Source organism: Meleagris gallopavo, chromosome 14 (genome assembly GCF_000146605.3).
Source record: "Meleagris gallopavo isolate NT-WF06-2002-E0010 breed Aviagen turkey brand Nicholas breeding stock chromosome 14, Turkey_5.1, whole genome shotgun sequence".
NCBI classification, from domain to species: domain Eukaryota; kingdom Metazoa; phylum Chordata; class Aves; order Galliformes; family Phasianidae; genus Meleagris; species Meleagris gallopavo.
Genome location: NC_015024.2, coordinates 19,305,000 through 19,316,087, shown reverse-complemented (window position 1 = coordinate 19,316,087; position 11,088 = coordinate 19,305,000). Strand labels below are relative to the sequence as shown.

Below are 11,088 nucleotides of genomic sequence, written 5' to 3'. Positions count from 1 at the left end.
TACATTAATTAAAAATAAAAAATATACACATATATATATATATATATAAAAATTGGAACCATGCTCACTTTATTGTTTGTGTACATCTTTCCTCCCATTTCCAAGAATTGCATCTCATATCCAATTTCTTTTTGCAGTTTTGTTCAGTGGAGGGACTGCTGTATGTCAGCCATGCTAAAGGGCAAGTGATGGAGGCAAGTATTAGTTTATATATTCGTGGTTATCTCATACTGTTTTTTACCAGTTTCGCCTTTTCAACTGCTTTGTTTCTTTCCCACTGCTGCTGTGAAATAACTGCACAAGTGAAAGACTGTATGGGCATGTTCTGGGAGGGAATCATGTTATATGATCTGCTCAGTGTGACTGTGGATATGGAACGACTAACTGTCCCTGATGTACTGTATGCTCATACAAATGAGAAGTGTGTGTTCCTGAGCTTCATCCTGAAGGCACTGCTTTTCCTCCCTCAAATATAGAACATAGAGTTGTTACGAGTCGAAAGCAACCACAAGGCTTCAATGTTATTGCAAATAGATGTGCTAATTTATTCTGCTGATTCACGGTTCTTCTCATTTATGAGTAAAGCAAATGGTTTTTCTCTGCAAAGCTAGATACTGGTACAAATAAGTAGCTCTAAGGACCTTCGTACCAGAAATGCTCTTTGAAAAGCTGTGTTCAGACTCACAACAGACTCACCATACAGAAATGTGAGCAGATGACCACAAAGCTTCTATAGGAGCTTTCTGAGTTATAAGTCAGTGTAATGTCAGCAGTCGTTCACAGAACACATGGGCATGGCAGTGACATGTTTGTGAACTAACTGGGCTGATTTGTTTCATGTGAGTTTGTAGATTGAAACAGAGCTAATTGGAGCAGTTGATGGTTTCCAGCGGCTAATGAATTCATGGAACTTCAGTTAGAAGAGGTGATACTGCATTAGATCAAGTACTGCCAGTGGTAATTTGCATAGAAAGCATGTAGCAGATAGTAAAAATGATGGGCGAGGAATATGTTGGACATCTCTGTTCTGAACTACAGCTTTTCTGTGAGACCAAACTGAAAAATGAATGCCAAGGGAGTTAGCTAAAATGGAAAAGGCAGTTATAGGTCAGCTGTCAAGGCTGTATTTCGTACGGCAAGTAATTCTGGGACTCCTGTTTTTTTAGCCATTGAGTTTTGTTCACTTAACTGTCTGCTTTTTTGTTTTGAGTTTCGTTCACTTCTGTCTGCTGGATGATGAGAAAAATCTAGTTGTGCCTTTTTTTCTCAAAACAAATTAATATGGACATGCAATTCAACTTCATGAGAATCAGTTACATTAGGAAAAAGTAGAAGCAACGGTAAGAAAGCTTAAAAATCCAACTATGATACTCATCACCTAAAGCGTTATGTATGTAACAATAAAAGATTGGTTGTTATGTCTTTTGATTCTGCCACAATTCCTCTTGAACGTGGGTAAATATTTTTACTTTTTTCTGAGGTGAGGCTTATTGCTTTGCCTTTAAACGGGTTATTGATTAAAATGATAATATATTTTAACTTGGTGCTTTTAACGTGATTTCAAAGTGCACAGCTAAAATACTGTAAGATTCCAGTGGCTTGCTTCCGTAAGTATTGAATGTCATCTCACCTCCAGCTTAACACAGTGATGTTGGGGGGAAAAAAAAAAAAGCAGAAGGGAGTGTGAGGCAGCTCTTGGATGCTTTTGGATGCCAGTTTAAAAAGCATCTTGGAACATCTGTTCTAACCCACTGCGTCGGGTTTCAGAAGTACAGAACTGAGAGCTCTGCAGTTGTAACCTCAGTGCACTGTTTCTGCAGCTGCTTCAAAATACAAACGGATGTTCTCAAATCCCAAGCATGTCTTGTATTTCAAATGAAATGTTTTTTAAAGCACAGGCTGCCTTCTGCCAAGATTGAGTTGACTTCTGTGATCTGGTTTCTGTATTTTTATAGAAGCCTAACCGAAGCGTTTTGCTGCAAGAAAGCAATGATCAGCTTCTGAGCATGTGATCTCATGGTGCTAATGTGAAACTCGGATATTGTGTCCTTCCTTCCTTCCTCATTCCTTGCTGTACTTCTCCAGCAGTGTGTTGTTACATAAGTTCTCAGTTGCACAGTAGTGTAACCAACTGCTTTCCGAGCTGTGCTGATGTGAGGAGGGGAGGTTGATGTCTTCTGGAGAAAACCTGTGTGTTTTCCCTGCGTAGAGGCTGAGCTACACGCCGTGGTGCTGCATTCTCTGCCCGTTCAGAAGGGTTCCTTCTTCTTTTAAAAAGGAGTTTCTGTTTTCTCTGAGAATTATGGACGAGACTATGCCCATTGAAACCATTTCACTTGCCTGTCCTTGCTTGACTTTCCTGTCTAGTTTCCAGTGCAATCAATAGATGCTGATAGTAATAAGGCATTTCTTACTGCTTGGAGACAAATGGTTAAGTGATTTGGAAATGTTCTGTCTTCTTGCATTTATCAAATACTGTGGAGTTAAGCATTCTGCAGGAAAATCAGATAGGCAGGACAGATGTTATGGTTGAAGCATGTTCCTTTGGTAAGGAACAAAATTAATTCTGCCAAAAAGTCTAACATGTTCTCTGGAAGTGTAACTTCACGTTCCGTTAGATACTGCTGTGGGCTTTGTTCTTAGTAACAAAAAAAACTTGTTTTTCCCTCCTCCTTCCCCACTTTTGTAGACTTTTCTTTTTTGTTTAAAAGAAAAAAGCCTTTCTTGCTTCACTTTGTGCTATGCTTCTTCCCCTAGGCAATAAATGAATTGTCTCATACAAGCTTTGGCTTCTGCACACAGCCTTAGATGCAACTAATACCAGGATTGAGGGGTGCTTGGAAAACCGATGAATTTGTTTTGTTAATGGCATGTTTTGTACATTGTTTTTTTTTAACCCACTACTTTCTGCATGGATGTGTAATAATGGCTCTTTTGTTTAACATTAGATAAGCATGAGATCACCGTGGCACAGCTGCATGTGTAGTCACTCTTGAAGCAATTGCACACCTAATTGGCTGACAATCTTGGCATTTTTAAAACAAACACAAGCCTTTTAAAGACAGGGGACATGTTTATTTACGAATAGTCAAATTAACCTGTGGGGTGTCATCAATGGAGCCCTCTGGCAGTGAACAGTTGTGCGATGACCCTGATCCTGGAGGCAAATCCCAAGATCAAGAGACCAAAAAACAACACGAATCAGAGCAAAAATTATCCAAAATAACCCATAACGCTTTGGAGAACATTAATGTGATTGGTCAAGGCTTGAAGCACCTCTTCCAGCATCAGCGCAGGAGGTCATCAGTTTCTCCACATGATGTTCAGCAAGTTCAGGCTGATTTGGAGTCTGACATGGATTTGGAAAGCCAAAGCGCCTGTGCTGAAATTGATGGTGTCTCCACCCACCCTACAGCTCTGAACCGAGTGCTTCAGCAGATCAGAGTGCCACCCAAAATGAAGAGGGGGACGAGCCTGCACAGCAGGCGGGGCAAGACGGACCCTCCCAAAGGAAGCCCACAGATCAACAGGAGGTCTGCACAAGATATGCAATCAGGTCGTCCCAGATCGTCGTCCACTACAGATGCTCCCACAAACTTGTCCGTGATGGAGGTTGCTTCTTCTGTCTGTGTAGGTGGAGAGGAGGCCACGGCAGCAGTAAGTTACTCAGATTTACCTTTGGTATTTATCATCTCCTTGTGTGTTTTCTTAAGACTTTTGAAACTTGTTTTTAAAAGCGAGTGTCTTTCAGCAAACACTGATGCTACTGTGTTCAAAACTTTTGTGTGTGATGAAGCAGAGAGCTTAAAGGATGCAAGCATTAGCCATTTTCTCACATGGCAGGTGCTTATTTTATTTGATTGCTGAAATAAGGGCTGCTTCTGCAGCATGTTGAGTGGTCAGATGGTGCATTGCGGGCAAGCAAGGAATGGTGGAAGAGCAGCAGCCAGAGCAGTCCTTGTTAGCAGCTATTTCCTGCAACTGATACGGCTTTTTTCTTCCCTTCATATTTTATTGTGTATTTTGTAAAAGTGAGGAATTCCAGTTTGAGCAAATGGAGCAGTGGGTTGTTCAGGTTGTTGAGAGGCTCTGGGAAGGGTGGCTGCAGTAGGTAACCAAGCTGCGATGCCAGGGTGGCCAAATCTGATTTCAGTTCAGCCCTACTACTATGCTGAAATAAGCCTTTGCCAAAATGACAGTCTCTGTTCTGTGACTTGTTCTTGCAGAGTTGTGTGTATTGGTTTACTGATGATATCAGGTAGTGGTATTTGTTTTAATCTTTCTTGTTTCCCAGATCTGTTTAATTGAAGTGCTTGCAAGATCTTCAAATTGTGGCTTATCATTGTGATCTATTACTTGCATAAGTATTCCTCTTGGAAGGAGCATTGAAAGTCTACCTTTGAGATTTCTGCTCCTACAGCAATTAAAAGAAAAGGAATAGTGATGTATTTGGGAAAAGTGGATGCTCTCCGAGAACTGGTTAGCTCTGTGGCTGAACTGTATCAAAAAGAGCTCTTATACTAGTTTCAGGTTTATTTCCTTGCAGGCTCTTTTTCATTGTGATTGGACTCATGACCTTTGTTTCAGATGAACTTTTAGGAGAGCCGATAATTTGCCAAGTTTGTATCCAAATCCAGCAACTTGAGTTATGAAGCACGGCAGCCTGTTTTGGTTTGTCAGGTTAAAATCTTAGCCCATTTAGATCTGATATACTTGATTTTAAACATGCTTACTTACAAAGTACTATTGCAATAAAGTGATGTCCTCTGTGTACGTGCAGGAGGGAGGCTGTTCTGAAGTGCTCACGTTTTCCTTCAGTAGTGGCACTTGCATCTCTGTGAGATCTGCGTGCAGTGTGAGAATCCTTTGTCACGAGGCTGAGGAAGGCCTTGGAAATGAAGTTGATGCATTTCAGCATAGCCCCTCTTTATCTCATCATCCAAAGTGTATCTGCTGCTTTCAGACTTGCTACCTCACACTCTGCCCTTAACCTGAGATGACCTCTGCTCTAATTTGGGATTGCTTCCTAACACTTATCCTGAAAAACGTAGGTGGGCTTTGAGATAAAACGCTAACAAACCCTTCAGGAGTGCTAACAGCATTTGTTGATACGTCTCTGAGTTTTGATGTTTTAGTAATTTTAGTATCTGTAGGCCCATGTAGAATTGGGAAAGAAAAAAGTGAGCAAGGGGGGAAAAAAAACTTAAAATGAGAGCAAGAATTTTTTTTTTTTAACAGAACCAACTAAAAGCCAAAACAATGGTAATACTCAGTCATGAGCTTTTCCTAAGTAAGCTAACAGCAAGGGTCTCTAGTCATACAAGATTCAGTTTACTTCAGAGATTTGACATGCTTGAACACAGAGTCAAGCTGAGACAGTACTGGTTCTGGCTTTGCACTTACTTACACGTGTACAGCTACAAGGTAAGTATCAGTCTTCGACATCTGGCTACTTAACAGCGTTCCATTTCCAATGCCGTGGGTTACCCAGTGCTCACTCTGTGTAGCATTCTGCAGTTGTGCTTCTATACGGTGTGATTTTTTTTTTTAAATAAAAGGCTATGGGATGAATCATCTAAAATGCATCATTTCCCCACCTTTGTCCTGAAATTTCCTTATAACTTTACTAAAAATAGATGTGTGCTTGAGTTGTCAATCTACGTTTAACCAGATTCAGCTATGACTGATCAAAGTTGAGTAGTATCTGGAGGAACATCTGGTTCTTGCCTAAGGATGACAATGGAAACAGATGCTCTGAAGATAGTAAAGAAAACCAAAACTGCCGTGGATTCCATACAGTGGCTTTCTGCAGTGTGGAAAATACCAAAACAAGCAAGAATTGGTGGAAATTGTTCTTACTGGCTGTAAATGACCAAGGAAACCATACTAGCAGCATGGAGCTGTGTCTGTGGTTCCTATCCCAGGTATTGGTGCCATACAGCGTCTCACATCTTAGAAAAATGCTGTTGTAAAAGCCATGCCTGTTGGAGCCTGCAAGCAGTGTAGAACTTCAGAGTTGCTTGGTTCTGTTTTCCATGGATGTCCATCATGTGTGTCCATGCAGTAGAAATTTTCAAGCCGGGAAGTTTCTGTTAAATTTGTCGGCTTATGACGTCTTTATCAATAACTAAAATCAGTGAGTTATTCAGATAGTGTCAGCTGCCTAGCCATGAAAGCATGGAAGACATTAAAAAAAAAAAAAAAAACTTGGAACCCAGTTTGTAATAGAGAATTCTATGCAGCAGCTAATTGCTAACATCTTTAGGTCTATCAGTATAAGAATATTTTCTTGTTCTTCCATTATTTTACAAACTTCATTCAGACACGCAGGGTTTTATCAGTTTTTGGTATAATCGTACCATAGAATGGCTTGGGTTGGAGGGGTCCTTAGAGGTCATCTTGTACTCCAGGTGGGGCCCCCCCACGGTCAGGGAGGACTAGAAGAAAGTGCAGATAAATGACTGGAAAGGCTTTGTGATAGGCAAAATACAGGTGAGAGAGGCGAAGTGCAGAAACGGCTGTGGGACTTGAAGCGTGGAGCGGCCTGCAGGGTCGGTGGTGCCGAAGGGGAGGTGTGCCGGTGTCAGCCCTTCACATCCCCGACTGCAGTTCAGCTGCAGAGCTCAGGGCTCTGCTGAAGGAAGTCAGGTATCTGCTCAGCAGGGGGCTGAAATCAGGAAGGCGTCGTTCAGCCAATTGTTAGACCAGTCTTACAAGAGGCATCGGTGTGCTTGGATCTGAGAAGCTAATGTAGCATTCAGTTAATAACTTTGTCTTCAGTGACTCGTATTGCAAAACCAGTTACCACACAGTTCAAATGATGCAGTTGATGAAGGGTGTTTAGCAACTTGTATTGCAAAAGCAGTTACCACAGTTCACATGGAGTTGGTAAAGGGCTAGGTGACGTCTGGAACTGTTGCAGTGAACTTAAATGGAGCACAGGTCACGTTAAGCATGAACTCGGCCCTTAACCACTGTCTTTAAGTTATGAGAGGTGACGTTTTAACACATTGTTATATCAGGGAAACAGGCTGAAAGTATTTCATCCACTGAACTTGCATTGTTTCACAAATCTTATGAAATAGGAATAATTTCTTTAAAATACTTGTTAAATAACACTCTGGACCGGTGTGTTCTGCTCCTGCCCATGTATGCTCTCGCCAATTGTGTCTGCAGCAAATCTGTCCTTGATCTCATTTCATATTAACTTTCTCATGGCTATGCCAAGTTATCATCTTTGTGATCTCAAGCTCTCAAAAAAATCTTTAAAAAATAAAGCACCACCAAGTTCGCTTTCTTGATGTTGGTGTTTCTCCAATGGCAGTGAAGAAATGTGGATGTCAGCAGGCTGACGTTCTTCGCTTTGAAATTCTTTAAAATTTCAGAAATCCAAGTGCAATCTGAAAAATACTGAGTTGCAGCATCCATCTGATGTGAACATATCTGTTCTGTAGGGACTGTACAGCTCACAAGGACGAAGAAGCAACGTGTTCAGTGAAAATGCTGTGATTTAGTAGTGACTGAAACGTGTAATGTGAGAATTGCAGTCAAGCAATGTTGTTCTCTTTTTTTTCTGCCGAATGTCTTCTGTCCTCAGCTGAACTGCCAGCCCCCAGCGCCTGCTGTGCTCTGAGGTCGGTGGCTGCCACTTGTTGTGGAGCTCTTCTGCCCCCATCGGGTGCACGATGGCAATCTTACAGGCTGCTCTGAGCACTCATCCCTGCACCGTGCTCAGTGCTGCTCCTTGAGCAGAAATTCCTGCTCTGCTTTACCTTCTCTTTTTTCTTCCCAATGTTAAATCCTGCCATCTAGGAGAACTAGTGGGCATTTTATTCTCTTGAAGTAGTTTCATTGTTGCAGCATTGCAGATTGCATTTTGGAATAAGGGGCAATGCATTCTTTCGCTACAGTATTCTGTAGCTACTAAGTAATGCTGCGTAGTGTCTGTGGTTATTAAGCCTAGAATTTGCCCGTGACTGCAAAAGATGTTACATGTAAAGACAGAAAGTCAGTGGACATGGCTTACTGAGAAACTAGCTTTCAATATATTTCAATATATTTTGTTAGGTGCATGAAAAAGCTTTTGTAGGCTGCTCATTTGTGTGGCAGGAGCCTTACCTGTTGCAAATGTATTTGTGATAGAGATAGATGGAGAGCTGCCCAAGTGCTTCTGCCTGGAGTTTACTACTGAAGCTAAAGAGCTGTTAAACACATCCTATTTCTATACTATTTCCGTATCTTCCATATTTGCAGAGTCAGGCCCAACGCTTCTCGCTTTGTCCTTCTCTCTGAAGTTATGCTGCACCGTGGTTTAAATATTTGCTCTCCTCTGCCTACAGAAATGGTGTTCTGAGCACAGTGTTTGTGATTCATGTTGTGCAGTTGGGCCTACCGTTATACTTAATTTTAAACACTAGTTGCTGTACTTGCAATAATTTGGAGAAAGGAAAAAAAAAAAAAGCCAACTTACCTTCATCAATATGGCTGTGCTAATGACGTAAGTGGCAGAAGTGAAAAATGAGTTGTTTTTTTTTTTTTAATTGCGATGTCCATTTGTGCTTAGAAACTGAGACCATGCTGTCATGGGGCAGTTGTTAAAAGATGAGACTCCTCAGGCCTGAAGCAGGTGGCAGAACCTGCGTTCCTGGACCTGCCTTTCAGGGTCCCCTTCTAGGGAAGAAGTTTTCTCATACCTGCCCCATATGTGTAAGTTCTGCATCAAAGTTCTTAGCAGGGGGGGAAAAAAAAAAAACACACAACCTTATCAGACATGGCAATATTTTCTACTGTCAGCCCTGTTCCCCTAATCGCTGCCTTTTGCAGTTGATGATTCTATCACCACGTTCCTACCTCACCTCCACGTTTTCCCCCCAGACTCCTTGCTACGACTGTATGAGCTGGTCTTTGTTCTTAGACTGGAAACCATTTTATAATTTGTGTATCTACAGTTTAAGTGCTGTGTGTCACTCCAGATCCTGAGTACCAAAGACATCTTGTTAGGCCTCATTCTTCCTTTCTCAAACCGTCTCTTTCTCCGGCATGTGTTCTGTGCGGCAGGTCAGCTTTCATCCATCTCCTGATGATCTACACCTGCTCTTCCTTTTTTGTGCTTATAACCTCATCGTGGCCCCCACACTAAATACGCTGCCAGGAAGTTTAGGAGGTTAATATCTTCAAAATATTGTTTCCTTAACCCAGGAATGGTTTTTGTTTGTTTGCTTTGTCTTATTTCTCTCCCCACGCTTTGTATGTGGATACAGCAAAGTTTTGGAGAGAAGAATCTTTATTTCTTGTTTGTTTTGCTAATCCCCTGAGAACAGTCAGGACTTGCATTGATGTTGTGAGCAGTAACTCATGTCTTTTATGATTCTCCAGAATAGTGAGTACTGGGGGGCCCAATCCTGTGTGATGCTGAGGTCCTCTGTTCCAAGTGGGAGTTAAGGACACAGTGCTTTTGCATAAGGGAAAGTAAATTCTAAATAATCCATTGCATGCAAGGTATTTTTAGTTCACAGTATTGTTCTCTTCTCTGCTCTCTTCAGTTTCTGTTGAAGTAGAAGGGCAAAGTGCTATCCCAAAACCACAAATCAGATTTGACCTAACACCTTTACATATGTTTGCATGTGTAATAATCCTACTGTGTGTTATCAGGGTCTGTTTTTTGTTGTTTTTTTTTTTAAAAAGTACTCATGGCATGGAAAATAATGCAATAATTAAAGTTTTGTGGAGATTTTCATTTGATGTTATATTTCTAATAGTGTACATCTAAATATTTTTGCACAAAGCCTTGTTTGTTTGTGTTTTGTTTTGTTTTGTAAAAGCAGCCCACTGAGCTGTGAAATCAGGACTTCGATGGCTTAGAAATGGTGGTGTGAGACTGCCTGGGTTTCACTGAGCTTGTGGATTAAGGAGTTACAGGACATGAACAAACAACAGTATTAAAGTTGCAGAGCTACAGAAGTAGCAGCTGTACTTTGGTGAGAGGTTGCTCTCTGTGTTGGAACCTTACCAGTGTCAGTTCCCGAAGGTGGGCCGCAGGGAGCCGGGCTTTTCTGCAGCGCCCAGCAGCAGGTGTGGATGGCAGCGGGCAGAAATGGCAGCGTGGGCAGTGGAGCGCTGGGTCAGGTCACCCAGATTGAAGGCTCTCCCTCCTTGGAGGTCTCCAGCCTGGATGTGGAGCTGGGCACGGCTCTGGTGGAGGGCCCTGCCCACCTCTGCCAGTCTGTGATTCTGTGATGCACAGTTGAGACTGTCACATATTGAGATCACTCAGCTTTTGGATGAATTTTAACAGTCAGAGGGAATGCTGAAGATACCGGGGGGTCATCAATGGCTCTGTGTCCAGGTGGAGGCCGGTAACGGGCGACGTCCACCAGGGCTCTGCCTTGGGACCGGTGCTCTGTGACATCTTTATCAGTGACAGCGATGGTGGAATCGAGTGAACCTTCAGCAAGTTTGCTGATGACACCAAGCTGAGTGGTGCGGTTGACACGGTTGATGGAAGGGATGCCATTCACAGGGACCTCGAGAGGCTGGAAAGGTGGGCCTGGATGAACCTGATGAGGTTCAACACAGCAAAGTGTGGAGTTTTGCACTTGGCCTGGAGGAATCCCAGGCATCCACATAGACTGGAAGGAGCGGTTGTGAGAGCAGCCCTGCAGAGAAGAACCTGAGGGTCTTGATAGATGAAAAGCTGAACGTGAGCCAGCAGTGTGCTCCTGCAGCTCGGAAAGCAAATGGTATCCTGGGCTCCATCAAAAGAGGGATGGCCAGCAGGGACAGGGAGGTGATTGTCGCCCTCTACTCTGCTCTTGTGAGGCCCCATCTGGAGTGCTGTGTCCAGGGCTGGAGCACACAGTACAAAAAAGACAGGGAGCTGTTGGAGAGGGTCCAGAGGAGGGCACAAAGATGAGCAGGGGGCTGCAGCACCTCCCCTACAAAGACGGGCTGAGAGAGCTAGGCTTGTTCAGCCTGGAGAAGAGAAGCTGTGGGGTGACCTCATTGCAGCCTTCAGTACCTAAAGGGAGCCTACAGACAGGAGGGGAGTCAGCTCTTGGAAAGGGGAGATAACAGCAGGACAAGGGGAAA

The 11,088-nt window shown here is 42.8% G+C and overlaps 1 protein-coding gene across 9 annotated transcripts in view; it reads left to right on the top strand.

Moving 5' to 3' along the window:
• The window catches only part of TMCC1 (transmembrane and coiled-coil domain family 1), a 100,036-nt gene that overhangs the window by 39,587 nt on the left and 49,361 nt on the right, over positions 1-11,088 (top strand). For 6 of the 9 annotated variants that reach the window (XM_019620259.2, XM_019620262.2, XM_019620263.2 and 3 more), the window contains 2 exons: positions 138-1,340; positions 2,949-3,657. In XM_019620259.2, coding sequence (XP_019475804.1) covers positions 3,115-3,657 — 543 coding nt within the window. In that variant the 5' untranslated portion in view covers positions 138-1,340; positions 2,949-3,114. The remainder of the gene's footprint in view (positions 1-137; positions 1,341-2,948; positions 3,658-11,088) is intronic. The other 3 variants (XM_019620268.2, XM_019620269.2, XM_019620264.2) reach the window with 2 other exon arrangements.